Source organism: Petaurus breviceps, unplaced genomic scaffold (assembly GCF_028583685.1).
Source record: "Petaurus breviceps papuanus isolate PSGF00001 unplaced genomic scaffold, PetGlider_PUasm1.0 90760, whole genome shotgun sequence".
Lineage (NCBI taxonomy): Eukaryota > Metazoa > Chordata > Mammalia > Diprotodontia > Petauridae > Petaurus > Petaurus breviceps.
Window position 1 is genome coordinate 7,234,856 of NW_027187338.1, and position 18,944 is coordinate 7,253,799.

The 18,944-nt window shown below is 42.1% G+C and overlaps 1 protein-coding gene across 11 annotated transcripts in view; it reads left to right on the forward strand.

Annotated features, from left to right (window-relative positions):
* MACF1 (microtubule actin crosslinking factor 1) overlaps nucleotides 1-18,944 on the forward strand; it is a 410,697-nt gene that overhangs the window by 271,137 nt on the left and 120,616 nt on the right. For all 11 annotated transcript variants that reach the window (XM_069068000.1, XM_069068006.1, XM_069068005.1 and 8 more), the window contains 10 exons: nucleotides 477-629; nucleotides 1,204-1,437; nucleotides 3,140-3,364; nucleotides 5,910-6,428; nucleotides 8,396-8,572; nucleotides 8,809-8,932; nucleotides 9,751-9,959; nucleotides 10,510-10,827; nucleotides 10,917-11,083; nucleotides 14,702-14,858. In XM_069068000.1, the coding sequence (XP_068924101.1) occupies nucleotides 477-629; nucleotides 1,204-1,437; nucleotides 3,140-3,364; nucleotides 5,910-6,428; nucleotides 8,396-8,572; nucleotides 8,809-8,932; nucleotides 9,751-9,959; nucleotides 10,510-10,827; nucleotides 10,917-11,083; nucleotides 14,702-14,858 (2,283 nt within the window). The remainder of the gene's footprint in view (nucleotides 1-476; nucleotides 630-1,203; nucleotides 1,438-3,139; nucleotides 3,365-5,909; nucleotides 6,429-8,395; nucleotides 8,573-8,808; nucleotides 8,933-9,750; nucleotides 9,960-10,509; nucleotides 10,828-10,916; nucleotides 11,084-14,701; nucleotides 14,859-18,944) is intronic.

The window sequence follows — 18,944 nt, forward strand, 5'->3', positions numbered from 1 at the left end:
ATGGCAAACGGTGATTTTCCTTCCTTCTGTCCATTTTCTCAATATTTAGCAGATTCAAAGGATATGCAGAGAAAATGAAAGAGCCTAAAACTCAAACCCATCAATTTAGTAATTCAAAGTTCTAATAAAGGAAAATCTTGAAAATATCAGCTTAGCCTTATCACATGTGGATTTTAAATATCTAAAGGCCTTTGCAACTATTTGACCTAGATAATGGAGAGTTGGCTGCATTAAGCAGTCTGGGGAAAAGTGATGAGACCATGTTGTCCTTGTTTTCCTCACACAGACTCTGATGCTTAGATGGGGAGGCCAGGAGAGCTTTCCAAGTATGGTTTCTATGCTTGTCCCATCTCACCCCCACCCACCCACCTTGCAGTATAACCTTTCCATTTTGCATTTCAAGGACTTGATTTTTATTTGGGCCCCCTCAGTGGGGAGGTACTCACTGTCTTTTAATGCCTTTGCATTTGAACCAGACACTGCAGGAACAACAGAACACATGCCACCAGAGACTAGAGGACCTTTGTGCCTGGGTAAACCAAGCTGAGCGGGCCTTGACAGGTCACCACATCAGAGGGGGCAGCCCTGAGGACCTCTCCACCCTGCAGCAGAAGCAAGACTCAGTCAAGGTCAGTACTGGGACAGAGGGATGGACATTCTCCCACAGAGGCAGGCCCCTAGCCAGCCCTGCTATTGTTTTATCTATCTATCTATCTATCTAGCCAGCCCTGCTACATGTTGCTGGACTCTGTATATTCTGTCCTGTTGTCTTCACATAGGTTAGCACTGTGAGGCTCGCCAGTAGGAAATTTGAAATCACAGACTGCTCTCTGCCACACAGCATGCACCTGGGTTGTCTTCCCTTGTTATTAGTATCAATGCAGTTATTTTAAAAATTCTTTTCAACATAGGAGAGTAAATCTACTACATATGTTTCTTTTATATGAATTCTAAGGTCAGCTTGGAATGGCTTCTGATTATCTGTGTCTATGGCTCCCTGTTTGCATGGGTAACTGATAATTAATAAGTACCCTCACAGTTTTCAGACTACTTGTTAGGTTCCCAGTTATCAAGATTGAGAGTACTGCTCTTGGAATGTCCATGGTGTTTCCTAATTTGATAGCTCTTCCGCTGGCTGTTTCCCCCATTATGCTTCTTAGTGATACTGAAACTGACCACTCCTCTCCCTTTTCACATAATAAGGATCTGCAGAAGGATGTACAGAACCATGCCACCTCCTTCGCCAATGTCATCAAAGACACTGAAGGATTCCTGGAGGAGAACCAGACCAAACTGAGCCCCCACGAGCTGAGTGGCCTGAGAGAGAAGCTTCGGCAGGCCAAAGAACAGTCAGAGGCTTTGCAGGAACGGACACACAGGGCCCAAAAGGAGCTGGAGGAGGCAGTCACTGAAGCCTTGAAGCAGGAATCTGAAAAGGTAGTAGAGTTATCAGGAGCTGAGAATGGCCCTGGAGGTCTGCCTTAGGTTTCATCTTAGTGAAGGGCCCTACAGGACCACTTTTTTCCTCCCAAGTCCTCAGCAAGGAATTCCAGGCCATGAGATGTGTTTCAAAAAGAAATCTCGGTAACTGACCAGTAACAGCTGCTTCATGAAGGAGCTAAACAAAATAGAATGAAATCAACTCCATGAGTTGATTTGGGAAACAAGGGCACACAAAGGTACAGTTGGGTCACCTGTAAAGTAAGAAGGCTGCACTAGATAATCTTCAGGTCCATGGCTGGCTCTAAAATGCTAGATCCTGTCAGAGCTAGAGGGCACTCTCCAGCACCACTCTAGAGGACATACAACAAGCTGGCCACAAGTCCTCCCAGTAGCACTCCCTGTTAAAATTGCAGCCACACCCGGTACACAGGCATTGTTCCAAGTAGGAGCAGGAAATTATGGAAGTCTGAGGGCCACCTTTTATTACACTCAATGCTAGCGTAGCCTTCCTCTGGTTTCAGCAGCTAAAGAAAGATATGGAGAATCTTGACAAGAGTGATAAAGCTAACTACATGACTGTGAGGAAGATTTTTTTATTTTATCAGCATGAGGAACTCCTAGTGTGAGAACTCCCTTCACCAAGACAAATCACAACCTGAGCAATGTGTGGTAAATGAGTCCTGGGGAGTTGCCTGTGGTACAGAGATGAAATAACTTGTCCTAAGTCAGACAGTTACTAAGTGCAAGACTGGAACCCAGGTCTTCTTGACTTTCAGTGCACCTCAGTAAGCAGTACATTGAATGGAAGGTGGAAAGATATGGGTTCCAATTTCACCTGAGGCTTCATAGAGCTTCATAGAGCTGTGACTTGGGACAAATTACTTAACCTATCTCAGTCTCCTCATCTGTAAAATGGAAGTAAATCCTATCTGTAGCACTTACCTCACAGGGTTGTTTTGAGGTTCATAAGAAGTAACTCATGGGGTGGGTAGGTGGTGAAGTGAAAAGAGCACCGGTCCTGGAGTCAGGAAGACCTGAGTTCAAATCCTGCCTCAGACACTTAACTCTTCTTAACTGTGTGACATGGACAAGTCACTTAACCCCAATTTCCCTGCCCTCCCTCCTCCAAAAAGTAAAAAAACAACAAACAATAAAAAAAAGAAGTATAACACTTCACCAGCTTTAAATATATTTAAAAAACCTAAGAAATGGAAAGTCAGACTTAGAAAATGTTTGAGAACTGACTACCTTGGAAGAGAGAGAAAGGTGTAAGAAGCAGCAGCCCAAAAAATCTAGATTGGATGACAGATGGAATGGTGTCCAGTTGGAATGGAAGAATGTGTGCTTTTCTATCCTCAGCTGTTGATTGGTGTTTGTCTGACATGGTTCAATGTGCCCTGCCAGGGAGTATGACTGAGTGATTCCCTTGCAGACCTCTCCAACTCTTGGATGTTCCCTAAGACCACTGTTGTTGCTTAGCTATGGAGAGCATAGGGGAGGGATAAAAATAACTAGAGAATGAGCTTGATTATTTTTCAGTGGATTTGGTTCATGGTATTGTTTTGGCTTTCTGTGCAAATGCTTTACATACACAGATTTTTAATTTCCTTTACCTCTTAACTGAAACCCAGCCTGATTTAGGTTTTGTTTTAAGTGACTCAGGCCTTCTCTTCTCACCTGCCACTGGTATTTTCAGACTAAAGCTGCCAAAGAACTGGAGGAGAACAGGAGTAAAATTGATGCCCTTCTGGATTGGGTGGCATCCCTGGAATCAACAAGTGGATTGTCCAAGGCCAGCTTTTCAAAATTGGAACACGCTCCAAGAAAGAGTTTGGGTAATGGGGTCATGGACACCATTGATGGCTACACTGAGATGAGCCAAGCTCCAGAGAAGCTGGATCAGCAGTATGAGGATGCAAAGGTGAGTGCCTTTCTTCATGCTCGTTGAATTACACAAGAACAGACCCTTTATTTGGAATATTTTCCTGGCCCTTGGCTCCCTCTCTGTCTGGGTGGCAAAGCGGGCACTGGCCATCAGGTCTGGGGAAATCATATCTGGGCCTTATGGTTGTTGCCTTGGATTCCCAAGCTCTTGGAGGAACCTCAACCACTTTTTAGGTCAGGAGAGACTGCATGGCACATTCACAAAAGCTCAAGCTGTTCAGTGTTGGCACGGGGCCAAGAATGTTCTGGAATTCACTAAACACTTGTTTTATGAAGCAAGTTATGATGAAAGGTCTTAGGCTACAGAGATACAAAACAATTCCTGTTCTGCCCTGCTGTGGTGATACAAGTACACCTAAAATAAATGCAGGGTGATTTTGAGAGGAATAGAACATAAAACAGTCCATTACGGGGGTCAGGATTGTTAGTAAGTAGCATGTCTGCTAGGAGCTTTTCATGGAGTAGATGAGTGCATGGTATTCTTTTACACATCACTTAAACAATTTATTCTTCATGTGACTTTGGAGATCTCTCTCTTTTTTTTTTTTTTTTTTTTTTTTGCTTTTTTGGAGGGGGAATGTAGGGCAATAGGGGTTAAATGACTTGCCTAAGGTCACACGACTAGTAAGTGTGATCAAGTGTCTGAGGCCAAATTTGAACTCAGATCCTCCTGACTCCAGGACTGGTGCTGTATTCACTGCACCACCTAGCCACCCCTTGGAGATGTCCCTTAACCTACTTGGACCTTGGTTTCTTTGTCAGTTAAAATGTGGACAGTAGTCTCTGCCTCTTCACAGTGTTGTGAGGCTCAGATGAAATTAATGTATGTGAAAGTATGTAAAGCCAAGCACAAGCAGCTCTCCTGAAGACTGTTTCTGTGAATAACTTTAAGGATCTAATCGAATAGTATAGTGAACTCTCTATTCATCAATAAACTAAAGCAAAACATTCAAGCAACTAAAGCACAACATTCACAACAATATAACGTAACAACTGATTACTAAGGTGGCCACATAGTCTTAAACAAAACATATCATTCAGTAAGTCACCATTTCCTCAATTAATATAGAGTACCCAAGTCAAGTCTTTTTTCATCTTGACTCAAGGCTAGCTTCCAAATCCCTCAACTCTTCTTCTATGGGTTGATCACTCCCGGCTCTTGCCTGGATTCACTTGACTCTTGCCTGCATTCATATGTAGGCTTCTCTCCACTCCAGTTCTATATCTCATCTTACAGGGACTACTCTACTCCAATTCCTTCACAGTTTCTGTTTCTAGGAAGACAAAACTTAACAGAGCTACAACAATATTTTTGCACATTACCAGCACTATCATCTCAATCCACTTTCTGTCTGACAAAGTAACACAAATCAACAGTAAAGTCCTGTTTCAGGACTTCTGTAACAACAGTAAAGTCGTCCTTCACAATTTCTGTAACAGCAGTAAAGTCCTCTTTCAGGACTTCTGTAACATCAGTGAAGTTGTCTTTCAACAGACAGAATGCTTCTGTCCAGCAAAGTAACATCAACACAGACAGTACAGCAGACAGCGTTCCGACATCACAAATATTTTTTCTCTTAGCTCTGTTCTCTCCTAGCTCTACTCGAGTTTTTCTCTGCTCTGCTCCTTCCTGTTTCACCCTTCCTGTTGCAGTCTTTCAGCAAGCTCCTCCCACTGTGGGCTCCATGTAATTACTGTAGGCCTGTTGAGGGCAACACAATATATACTGTTTCCGACAGAGACTCTTGATACAATCAGGGGTGATAGCTGAAACAAGCAGCAAAGTACTACTTTGCTTGCCGTTACAAAGTATTTTTAAAACTAAGTCCCTGTAAAGGATTCAGCCCAAGGGCTTTAGGTCTTACTCACCTATAGTCACACTCAGCTGCCCAGGATCTAGATAATTAAATTCTTCCCTCCACCCTGCCTTTCCCCCCACTGTCTACTTGGATCAAGGGATAGGCAAGGAAATAACAAAGTTGATAAATGTGATGTTTTTCTCATCACTTAAAAAGTTCAGCCTAACACTGTGGTCATCCCGGGGTTCCCAAAAAGCAGCCCTTTTCCTTAGAAACACTATCCAAACATAAGGTGATATTATTCTGCCCGAATACTCAGGGAATAATTCTGGAATTTCTTAGAAAAGAAAGGGAAAATCTGCTTCTAAGAAGACTGAAGAATGTCCATCTAACACCACTGGGCCAAACAAAATCAGATTGGCAGCTTGGTTCCTCTGATTCCCCACTTGCCCGAATTCTTGTAGATGGAAAAGACAAGGTGGAGTACCAGGCTTGGCATCAAGTTCATCCTGGCCCAGCTACTTATCCAGCTGTGTGACCCTGTCCAATCATCTTATGTTACAGACCTTTGGTTTTGTCATCTGAAAACCAGAAATAGTCATTTGAACTACCTACTTAGCAGAATTGTTTGGGAAGTGCTTTTTGAATTATAAGGTGTAATACAAATGTGAGTTCTTATCATCCCCTTCTAATTGTCCTTTCAATTTGGGGTTTCTTTCCCAGGCCCGTCACCAGGAGCTACTGTCCCAGCAGCAAGACTTTATCCTGGCCACTCAGGCGGCTCAGGCGTTTCTGGACAAACATGGTCACAGCCTGGCCCCAGAGGAGCGGCAGAAGCTCCAACAGAAGCTTGGAGACCTGAAGGAACGGTACGCTGCCTCCCTGGCTCAGACAGAGACGGAGCTGAAGCAGTCCCAGGCCTTGCGGGATGAGCTTCAGAAGTTTCTCCGAGACCATGGGGAGTTTGAAGACTGGCTACAGCAGGCAGAGAAGGAGCTGGAGAATGTGCATAAGGGGGCCAGCGACCCTGAAGCCCTCCGGTCCCTGCTGCTTCGACAGAAGAGCTTCTCCGAGGATGTTATTTCCCACAAAGGAGACTTACGGTTTGTGACCATGTCTGGACAGAAGGTCCTGGACATAGAAAACAACTCCAGGGAAGGCACAGAACCCTCAGCAACCAGGCATTTAGTGACCTCTAAGCTGGATGATGCAACTGAAAGATATACTGTCCTTCACTCGAAGGTATGGAGGAAAACTTGAACCCCAGGGGGCAGTTATATCATTGAAATTTCTGATACATGCTCATGGTCCCCATGGCATAGAGTGGGAATCAGTTCCACGAAGTAGTGTGGATAGATCCCCATGCTGTTAATAAGCAGGCTTTTCAGGAACTCAGGCTTCTCTCTCTCTCCTCTAGAATAATGGACATGGGGCAAGTCACTGAGCTTATGGCTCTGGTACAAGCTACTATGTCTTTGTCTATTCAAGAAATCTTAAATGCATGTTGTATACAGAGTATAATAAACATTTTAAGGGCTATGTTCTAGGGAAAATGCATGCACAGCTTGCTCCCTGTCCTTATGGAAAAGTTTGTGATGGGAATAAGGTACTAGCACTGATAATTGTAATATGCAGTATTACAGGATGAGAGGCAGCATGGCACAGAGAGCTGAAACAGGGAGATCTGGGTTTAAATCTTGCCTGTGGCTCATTTACTGTATGATCCTGGGCAAGTCATTTAACTTCTCATTGTCCACAAGCAATGCAGAAGAGTTGCACATCTGGTTTGGTAGAGGGAGTTTCTTCACCTGGGATTTCCTGGAGTGGCCTACACTAATGAAACCTCAGATCTAGATCAGTCCACTATCATATGATGAGAGGGTATCAGAGAGGCACCAGCCCTCAGAGGACTGAGGGAGGCTGAACAGGGAGACTGATGGGCTGGAAGAATCAGGGAAGGCTGTAAGCAGGAGGTGACATTAAAGATCTGGGAACTGAACAGACAAAATACAGAGAGATTTTTTTTACTCTCATACCCTCAATTGGAAAAAAAAAAAAAGAGAAATGAAACTTTTCTAATGTCAGTATTAAGCAAAACAAATACCTTTATTGGTGATTTCCAAAAGATATACGTCTCATTCTGCACCTTCAGCCCATCACCTCTTTCAGGAGGTGGGTAGCATTCCTCACAAGTGGTCATTGCATCTAGCAGAATTCTTACAGCTTTCAAAGTTGTTTGTTTTTTCAATGTTTTGTAAATTGTTGTCCATATTCTGCTCACTTCTCTCTGCATCAGTTCACACAAGTCTTCCCAGGTTTCTCTGAAACCATTCCTTTCATCATTTCTTAAGGCACATTCTCTTTCTTTTCTCTCTCTGGGGGCATAGGCCTATAGTGTTCTTGACAGGCCAGAGGTTATGCATAGTTTAAGAATGTCTGGGGTAGAATTCTAAATTACTTTACAGAACCACTGTTCCAATGCACAGCAGCACCATTAGTCTACTGATGTGCCTGTTCTTCTGCAGCTCTTTCACTATTTGTCATTTTTCTTTTCTGTCAGTTTTGCCAATCTGATGGGTTTGAGGTGATGGCACCTTAGATTTGCTTTAGTTTGTTTTCTCTAATAGTGATTTGGAGCAGTTTCATATGGCCATTGATAGCTTTGATTTTTTTCCTTAGAAAACTGCCTGTTCATAGCCTTTAATTATTTATGAGAATGGAGGTTGCTGGCTCGAACTCTGAGTTCCCAGCGCCTTAGAGTTAACTCCAGACTGTGCTCTTCCTGATGTATGCTTGGCTACTTTCATTCATTAAATAGCCACATCCTGATCACTTACTTGTCAGGCAGAAAGCACTGTGAGTCATACAAAGCAGAACAAGATAGGATGCTTGCCCTCAGTGTCCTGTCTGGTCTGGCAGAGGAGATAAAGACAATGAAAAGTGGACCATGCCGGGTGGTACTAAGAAAATGTGATGCAAAGCAAGGAGGGATCATTTCTGATTGGGGGTGTGAAGGAAGGCTTTATGGTGGAGGAACAATCCCTTTAAGGATTGGTCACTCTTCAACAGAGGTGAGGAAATAGGGATATCTGGGAAGAGAAAACAATTTTCAGGAAAATGGATACTCCTCAAGCACCTGGCATTGGTGGGGAGGGCACAGCCCAGAGCTATCCTCACTCATCCTGTTTTTCCCCCTCTTCTTAAAACAGTGCAACAAACTAGGTTCTCACCTGAACAAGCTTCTGGACCACTCTCAGCAATTCCAGAGCAGCGCAGACAGCCTTCAGGCCTGGATACAGGAATGTGAGAGGAAGGTGAACCAGCTTCTCTCAGACCCTGTGGCCTCTGACCCCACAGTCCTTCAGCAACAACTTGCAAACACAAAGGTAAAAACAAGTCAGCAATTAAGAGCAAGCCCTGATTATCAGAATGGTCTCCTTTAAGTCCCCCTAGAAAGGTCTTGAGAAGGGAAATTAAAAAAGGGGGGAATAAGACCAGCATACCATGAACCCCCTTCTGGACACTAGCAAGTACCCTTGGGGGTAGTTTACTGACTTGGAGGCCCTAGAAGAAGCCACAATCACTAACTCTCTTGGTCTTCGTTCTGTTCTTGGACAAACAGCAGTTACAGGGAGATCTGGCCGAGCATCAGGTGCCTGTTGAAAAACTCCAAAAAGCAGCAGGGGCCCTCCTGGAGATGGAGGGTGAGCCAGCTCCTGACCCCCAGCACATACAAGAAACCACAGGTACTGAGCCAAACCAGATGGTACTGAAGGGACAGGGATCAGGAGGCTACAGAGGAAAACTTCCCCAAGAATACAACCAGGGATGGGAGTGGGGAGTGAAGATGGGGAGGCCTCATTTAACATCATCAGAGCCCAGAGCTTACAGCTGGGATACTGGGAATAATACAAAGCAGGTTTGACCCCAACCAGACTTTGGTGTGATCATCAAGGTGGAAGCAACCTTGGATATTATCTTATCTAACCCCTTCATTTACAGAGGAGTTCCCCAGCACCTTCCCAAGGCCGAGCTGAGTTGAGCCTGGCACATCCAAATCCAAGTACTCATTCTATCTGGGAGTGGGATGATGCCCAGTTAAAGTTGTCAGCAGGCCTAAGGGACACCTTGTGAGAAGGGGGTTAAGCTTCTCTCTCAAAAGATGCTGATCCTCAATGCAGATGTTTTTATCAGAAACCAGAAAGAACACTACATCAAAAATCTACTTGGCAGAGTAAGAGGGGCAGCTCAGATGTTTAAGGGAGATTTCATTGATGTTCTTTCTGGTTTTTTAGGGGAATAAGTGATTTTTTTTTTTACTTTATTTATGCTTAATATCATTTGAAGTCCAAAAGTATTCCAGGCTTTGTCTTCCCTTTTGGGTTTTCTTGACACCTTGTCAAGTCGATTTCATACAGTTTATAGTAGAATTTAGAATTTACTTTTGGGGAAACTTCTTCAACTAGAAATTCCCCAAATGACCTTTCTCCAGATACTCTTTTAGAGATGAGCAATGATTTACCTAGAAGAAATATTCTGCCCCCATTCTCTTTGAATCTTGCAGATTCCATCTTGAGCCACTTTCAGAGCCTTTCTGGGATGCTGGAAGAGCGTGCTGATCTATTACAGAAAGCAATTGCTCAGTCACAAAGTGTCCAGGATGGCCTGGAGAACCTACTGCAGTCCATCAGTGAGGTAGAGAAGAACCTAGAGGGAGAGCAGGTGGCATCACTGACCTCAACAGCTATCCAAGAAGCCTTGGCCAGAAATATGGTGAGAGAGACATGTGGGCAGAAAAGTGTGAACAATACCAAAGTAGAAAATGACATCATTTAAATGACTTCAGGGTGTTGGGATCTAATCTATCCACTTACCCAAATCTTCAAATAAAGTTAATAGAAAGTGACTGAATATCATACATATAATATATATGTTACTTGGCATTTATACAGCACCTACTATGTGCCAGGCACTATGCTGAGCACCTTATCTCATTTGATTCTCACGGCAACCCTTGGAGATAGGCACTATTTTATCTCCATTTTACATTGAAGGAAACTGAGGTAAACATAGGTTAAGTGACTTGCCGGCCCCCGGGCACCTCCCCCCCAGATTTGCAAATTGGTTTGGCCCTAGGAAGAGACATTGCAAGATGGTTATTATGATGGGAGGTCCTGAGGAGGGTTGGGCAGAAAGTAGGAGCTCTGAAAGTGCTGTGGAAATATTTTCCATTAATTCTTAGGTGAGGCTGAGATTAGGGGGCAGAGTTTGTCAGTTTTTCTGAGGTGAGTGGATCTTAGAGCCAATGTGTTTTTAATGGCAGAAACTCAAGCAGGACATTTCCCGGCAGAAGAGCAGCCTGGAGGCTACCCGTGAAATGGTGAACCGATTCATGGAGACAGCTGATGGTGCCACAGCCACAGGGCTTCAGGGCAAGCTGGAAGAGGTGAGTGAGCGCTTCAGCCAGCTGTGTCAGCGGCAGCAGGAGAAAGAGAGCTCCCTGAAGAAGCTCTTGCCCCAGGTGGAGACATTTGAGCACCTATCAGAGAAACTCCAGCAGTTCTTGGACAGCCGAGCCCGGATGCTGGCCTCAGGGAACCAACCCGATAGAGATATTACTCAGTTCTCCCAACAGATTCAGGTGAGGGTAACTGTGATGGATGATGTTTCTTTTTAGAAAGAAACTTCAGCAAGGATAACCTGCAAAATTATGGTTGTTTGCCTTGTCAGGAGCTGAATTTAGAAATGGGAGAGCAGCAAGAGAGCCTGGATGCTCTTGAACACTTGGTCATTGATCTGAGTTCCTGTGGTTTTGCACTGGATGCTTCCCAGCACCAGGAGAGGCTACAGAACCTAAAGAAGGATTTCATAGGGCTGAAAAAGTCAGTTCAAGAAAGGTGAGTTCTCTATTTCCTGGCAGCATCTCCCTGTGTGTGCTCAAAACTGTGAGATACCCTCAGACCTCTAGATTCCAGGGCAAGCCCTCGCTGCCATCTGCCCCAGCTGTTACAGTAGCCTCTTAATTCCTCTCCCTTTCTCCAGAATCTCCACTCTCTGAACCATTGTCCATGTCAATGCCAATGGAATAGTCTTAAGGCTATATTTTATTTTCAGGTGCCTGCTCGGGAAGTTTCCTCTTGCCTCTACAACCAAATACAAACTCCTTTGTTTCACATTTAAAGCCCTTCACAGTCTGGCTCCAGTTTTCTTTTCCTACTTTTCACATACTCTGGTCCAGCCAAATTGGCTGGCCTCTTTGCTACCTCGAATGGCATGACACTTCTCATCGCCATGCCTTCTCACACAGGCCATCCCCAAAGCCTGGGATGGACTCTCTTCACCTCTTCCTCTTAGATTCCCTAATTTCCTTCTAAGAAAGCTCAGCTCAAGCCCCTTCTCCTATTTGAGGCTGTTTCTGGTTCTCAACTGGTAGTGCCTCTCTCTTATCTCGAAACTACCTTATGTATGAGTTTCCCCCAATAGACTATAAGCTCCTTGAGGACAGGAACTATGTCATTTTGGTTTTGTATTCCCATGCCCTAACCCAGTGCCTGGTGTATAATAGTTCATGAGTGCTTGCTGGCTGACTGAGTCCCCTTTTCTCCCTCTCTTAGAATTCCCTGCTTCCTTTGTGGTTTTGGCTCAGGTGCCACCTTCTTAAGGAGGCCCTTCCTGAATCATGTACTTCTCTTGCCAGTGCTCTGTCCTCTAACTAGACAAAAGCCTTTCCATCTTCACTTGTACACTGTTTCTCCCCAATAACCAGTGTCCTGAAAGGCAGAGTCTATTTCTACTTTGTCTTTTTATTCCTGGCACCTAACACAAGTTAATTAAATAAATTAATAAATTTATTAATTTAATTTATTTTAATTAATTTAATTTAATAAATATTTATTGATAGGGACGGCTAGGCACAGTGAATATAGAGCACCGGTTCTGGAGTCAGATGGGCCTGAGTTCAAATCCAGCCTCAGACACTTAACACAAAACTAGCCTTGGGCTAGTTACTTAACCCCAATTGCCCTACTTTCCCCCCTCCAAAAAGCAAAAAAATAAAAATACTTATTGAATGAATAAATGACATAACCCCTTTCTCATTTCTCCTCTGCCCCCCCCACTCCCCCACCTCTGCTAGAAAAGTTAACACTGAAAACTTGGATTTTGAATCACTGTAGGTTAGAAGTTTCCTTCCCAGGCTGGCACCTATACCTCCTCCTTCCCCAAAAGAATTTCTAATATAAAGTAAAGGGTGATGCTGCTCAGTAATAGTGATGAAAGAGAAGGTTCTTTCACTGAAGACAAGTGAAACAAGACACTCCATTTCTCAGTTCCAAGCATTTTCCGTGGCTCTCCCCCATGACTGGAATGTTCCCTCCTCACTTCCACCTACTGACTTCCCTGGCTTCCTCTAAGTTCCAACCAAAATCCCACTGGCTACAGGAAACCTACCCCATTTTCTTTAAATTCTAGTGCCTTTCCCTCTCTTAATTTTTTCCTATTTGTTTGCTTGTTTTCTCCCCCATTAAATTGTTAGCTCCTTGTGGGCAGGGACTGTCTTTTACCCTTTTTGTATCTCTAGCCCTTAGCACAGTGCCTGGCACATACTGTGTTTCCCCGAAAATAAGCCCTCCCCTTACTGTGTAAGATTCCTCTAAAATAAGCCCTCCCCCGAAAATAAGCCCTATTGAGATTGCTACTGTAGGGAAGGTGATCCCCTGCACTACACGCTACATTACGGTACCCTCTGTATGCACTGTCCCCCCCATCCCCCCCGGGAAACGCACGCCGCTCTCCAAGCTGCATCCAATCAGAGCTGTAGCAGTGAGCACGTCATCCCGTTCTTCCCCAGTGATTTGCTTGCTGGCGCCATTGAGAGCAGTGCCGCGGAGGAGAGCTGAGGCAGGACAACATAAGCCCTCCCCTGAAAATAAGCCCTCTGGTGTTTTTCTTTCCAAAAAATTAATAAGACAGTGTCTTATTATCGGGGAAACACGGTAGTAGGTATTTCATAAGTATTTATTGACTATTGTTAAAAGAAGCAACATGGTATTTTTTAAAGATGTCACATGGACAATGGAATCAAGAGACCTGGCCCTTGAAACCTTCAGATGGTCGCTAAGATGACTTAAAGTTCTAAATTCTCTGATAGCTTGGAACAGCTTGGGGGTGGAGGGGAGAGTAACATGAGGGATCACAATGGCACCTGAAATGTTATTTTAAAATTAGAGAAATCCCATTAATTTTAGTGAAGGGTAGGTAGACTGGCAGTCACTCCATCTGTTTTGGTCTGGTAAGGAAACATGCTTTGGAGGTAATTGATGAGACAGTAGATAAGTTCAAGCTGCTTTAAGAAAAGAAATCCATGCCAACTTCACAATGGAAGATGTGGACAAGAACTTCATTCATTCAGCAAACATTTATTAAGCCCCTACTATGTACAAAACATTGTGCATAGTACTGCCTGAGATACAAAGTTCAGAAAAGACACAGGCCATGCCTTTGTGGAACTCACAATCTAGTGAGAACTTCCAAATTCTCAACTGCTTCAACTGAGGTCTTAGAGATCACCAGCCTGGGTTATTGCAGGATAATAGGAATCACCAAGACAGATAAAAGCAAGGACAGATTTTTTTCAAGCAAAAGGGAGGAGAGAGAAGTTCTAGGGCCCAGAGTCTCCTAGGTTTTCCTTCCATTAAGTTGCATGACTTAATGTTCTATGAATGGGTCAGGCTTCTTTGACTTTGCATCAGAATATTTGCTGATGACCACTTCCAAGGCAGAAAGCCCTATGGCTAACTTCTCTCTTCTCATGCTACTGTGTTGTTTTTAATTTTCTGGCATATTGTTTACTGCCAGAGGAGTCAGTTATCAAGGCATCAAATGATAGTCCATTGCTGCATTTCTAAGTTATACACTAGAAAGAATCAAGCAAACAGATCTCAGCCCTAGAATTAAGGATTAAGCAGAATGCTTCTGTCAGTGTAAGAGAAAGAATATGGTCCCTTCTTCCTTCTTTTGGTTCATTCCAGAGTAAACCTGACAGTCATCCCTAGCCTGAGGGAACCAAATTCTTGAGTGGGGATGATTTCAGGCATATATAGTGGTTTAACCAAGCTCTTCAGCTAGAAAAATAACCCAAATTATAATAACTTCAATTCCTATAACTTTTTACCATTTACAAAGTATTTTCCCCACAATATTCTGCACTGTACCCAGTGCCTTGCACATTGTAAATGCTTAAATAAAATGCTTTTTAAATAAATTAACAATCATTTTGTAGCAAACAGTGCAATTATTGACATCCCCATTTTATAGGTAATGAAAGTGAGGCTTAAGAGTGAGTTAAGTGACTTATCCATGATTATTCATCTAATTTCTGCATTTGAATACAAGTCTCTTGACTTAGGTCCAGTGCTCTCTGGACTGCTGTGAGTCCATGATTAGCCCCAAGGTGTGCTCAAGATGTTCTCCATGCAGAACTTTGTCCCTTCTTTAACAAATCTTCTCTTTGGCAGAGAGAAAGATACATCATCCTGCCAGGAACAGTTGGATGAATTTCGGAAGCTGGTTTGGGCCCTACAGAAATGGCTAAAGGAAAGCGAAGGAAATATGCCAGTGGTGGAGCCCTCCATGAGTGCCAGAGAGTTACAGAAGCAGATTGAGATCCTTGAGGTAAGGAAGAGAAATGACTGGATTGTGCCTATCAGAATATTTCCTTAACACAGTGGCCTTGAGGCCTTTTAATTCAATTATGGCCATGATGGTAGATGATAATCAGAAGTTATCAGCTCACTAATCCCAGCTCCTGGAAACACTATGGGACTGAAATCCTTCAAGCCTTGATAGGTGAGTTCCACCCAGCTGTTGGAAATCACAGTCTCTTACTGTCAAATCCAACATTCTTGAGGGAATTAAGTCTGTCATGTAGCATGGCACTGAACATATGTATATGCTCAATAATTTTTTAATGAGTCTTAAACCTGTATTCCCAGTGCTTGTTGTTGGTCCTGTTAATGGACAAATCAGACAAGGAAGGAGCCATTCTGGCCTTGAGCCTTCAGGAAAGGCTCAGAATCAGGATGCCAGAAGGAGCCTTAGAGAGCTTGTTAAGTGCACACACTCTTCTTTTCTACAATGCACTTGGCTGGTGATCATTTCATCTTTCTTTTAATTGCCCAGGTAATGGACAGCCTATTCCATTGGCAGATAACTCTAGATTTTAGCACATTTTAAGTTTTAATCCACAACCTTTTTCATTTTAAGTTTAACCCTTTGGTTCTCGTTCTGCAATTGGAAAGAATGTTAATCTATTCTCTTTGCCCTGTGATTAACTTTTCAAATATCTGAAGCAGCCATGGCATCTCTTCTGTTCCCAGTTGGCTAGTCCTCCACCTTTTCAACTGAAGTATTCCTTATATAGCATGGTTTACAGGCCTTTCTCCATAATGCTCAGACTGCTAAGTATGCTCTAATTGTCACTGTCCTTCTTGAAATGTGATGTGATGTTCATTACTCTAGATGTGGTCTGATCAATCAATCAGTAAACATTTAAGAGCCTACTGTGTGCCAGGAACTCTGCTAAGTGCAGGGGATACAAGAAAGGGCAAAAGATAGCACCTGCCCTCAAGGAGCTCACAGTCTGATAGGGAGATAACATGCGCACAAATATATGCAAACAAGTTATAGGAAATAATTAATGAAGGGAAGGCACTAGAATTAAGAGGAATTGGCAGAGGCTTCCTATGAAAAGATGGGATTTTAGTTGGGATTTGAAGGAAGCTGGAAAAGTCAATAGGTAGATGAGGGAAAGCTAGAAAACTTCTGATCAGAGCATAGTATCCCTTCATCTGGGTATTTCTTTGAATGGACAATGATTTCTTCAGTTAGGTGCTTTCTCCATAGTTACAGGTATTAGTTTTTTTATACCTTAGTAGAGATAGTTTCATTAATTACTATGATAAAAATTTCATCACATGGTGGCCAGCCACTTTCTGGTGATAAGTCTTTCTATGGTTAGCTGGTCTGAATCTTGGAAAACAGACACAGAGATCAACGCCAGGTCCATACTTGAAGCCTTCCAGCTTAGTAAGACCTACCAGAGTCTTGTGTTTCAGCATCATGGCCTTTGTTATTGTTTTCAGTTAACAAATATTTATTTTTTTCTCCCTTCCCACCTCTACCCACTCCCATTAAATAAAAAGAAATAAAGAAAAAAAACCTTCTAATAAATATGCAAAGTCAAACAAAACAAATACCCATATTGGTCTGAAAATATGGGTCTCTTTGTGCATCTTGAGTTCTTCACCTCTCTGTCAGGATGTGAATAGCATTCCTCTGTCATCAGGCTTCTGAAATCCTTGTCAGTCATCACATTGACCAGACTTAAATATTTCAAAGTTCTTTGTGTTTACAATGTTTTCACTGTATAATTATTTTCTTTGTTCTACTGAATTAACTCTGTATCAGTTCGTACAAGTCTTAGCTGTTTTTTCTGAAACTGTCCCCTTCATCAATTCTTATGCCACAACTTGTTCGGCTATTCTCCAATTGATGGGCACCCCTTAGTTTCCAGTTCTTTGCTGTTTTACTATAAAAGAGGTGCTGTAAACATTTTTGTAAATGTGGTTCATTTTTCTCTTTCTTTGATCTCTTTGAGGTATGGGCCTATAATAATATCTCTGAGTGAAATGTTGTGCATAGTTTAGTAACTTTTGGGGCGTGTTTCTAAGTTGTTTTCCAGAATGGCTATTCCAATTCACATTACTACCAACAGTGTACTAATGTGCCTATTTTTCTACAGCTCTCCTAACATTTGTTATTTTTCTTTTTATTAACTTTGCTAATCTGATGAGTATAAAGTATAACTTCAGAGTTACTTTAATTTGCATTTCTCTAATTATTAGTGTTTTAGTACATAGTTTCATATGACTATTGATACCTTGGATTTCTTCTTTAGAAAACTGCCTGTTCGTATCCTTTGACAACTTGTCAGTGAGGAATATTTCTTATTCTTGTAAATTTGAGTCAGTTCCTTATATATCTTCTAAGTGAAGTTGTAACTTTATCAGAGAAACTTGAAAAGATTTTTTTCCCCATTTCACTATTTCCCTTTTAATAGTGGGTACATTGGTTTTGTTTATACAAAAACTTTTTAATTTTATGCAATCAAAATTTTGTGTTATCTTTTGTGATCTTCTGTATTCCCTATTTTGTCATCATTTCTTCTCTTATCCATAGATCTAAAAGGTAAGTTCCAATTAGTTCTGCATTCTGGAGATGTGCAAATCTAATTTATTTTTTATATGACTCTTTATATCTGAGTCATGTATCCATTTGGAACTTATCTTCTATATGTTGTGGGGCTTGATCTAAATGTAATTGCTGCCAAAATGCTTTCCAGTTTTCCCAACAATTTTTTGTTTTTCTTTTGTTTTTAGTTAAATAGTGAGCACTATAGCCTTTGAGTACCCAGAGTTCCTTCCACAGCAAGACAGGGCATCAGAGGATTACTTGAGAAGGGAATCATGATATAATACTCCTGATTTATCTGGCCTGAGGTCATACTAATGTTTTTTAGCAATTGCATCACATAATTACTTCATATGAAGTTTGTAGTAGTCTAAAACTACCAAATCTTTTTCACATGAACTGCTTAACAACCAGAGTTTTAAAAACCTGAAATGAAAAGCTCACCTGTATTCCTCTTGAATTTTATCTTTTTGGTTTGGGCAGTGTTCCACCCAGCTGAAGCTATTTTAAATCTTGGTTATGTTACCTATGGTATTACCTATCTCTGCTAATTTTCTGTCACCTACAAATGTGACCAATCAATAAGCAATCATTTATTAAATGTCCATAATATCATAGGGACTAAGGATACAAGTACAAAGAATGAAATAATCCCTATGAATCCCAATGAACTTACATTCTAAAGGATAAGACCAGTACATGTAAATATATAAATATGTGTATATATGTGTGTATGGTATGTGTGTGTGTGTGTGTGTGTGTGTGTGTGTGTGTATATATATATATATATATAGCATGCTAAGCATCAAGAATAGCCTGTACAAAGGTAGGGAAACAAAAGATAAGTGGCATAAGTGAAGAACAGAGAGGCCAATTTTTGTCTAGATCACAGAGTAGAGGAGAGAGAGAAAGAGAGAGAAAGAGAGAGAGATGTCCAGTGACACTGGAAAGACAGGTAGAGGCCAGGTTTTTTAGGGCTTTAAAGACTAAATCAAAGGGTAACACTGTGGTGTTGGTTGAGTACGGAAGTCACATCCACACTTATGGTCACATCTGTACTTAAGGAAAATTACTTTGCCCATAGGATAGACTAAAATGTGAGATACTTGAGGCAGGGAGACCAATTAGGAGGCTGTCACAGTAATCTAGATGAGAAGTGATAAGGTTAGAACTAAAATGGTAACTGGGTAAGTAGAGAGAAGAGGCTGGATAGGAGAGACATTATGGAGATAGAAATGGAACTACATTACAAAATGTAACCATTGTATATATTAGGTAAGGGAGAGTAACAAGTTGAGGATAACACTGAGATTATGAACCTGGGAGACCTGAAGGATGGTGGTACCTTTGACAAAAAGAGAAGGCAGGTTAAGAAGGAAAGAGAAACGAGTTCAGATGTAGACGTATTGAGTTAGATATCCCTGGGACAGCTAATTGGAAATATCAAATGGACATTTGGAGATGTGGATTGAAACTCAGGAGAAAGATTGGGACTGCTATATAGATAGG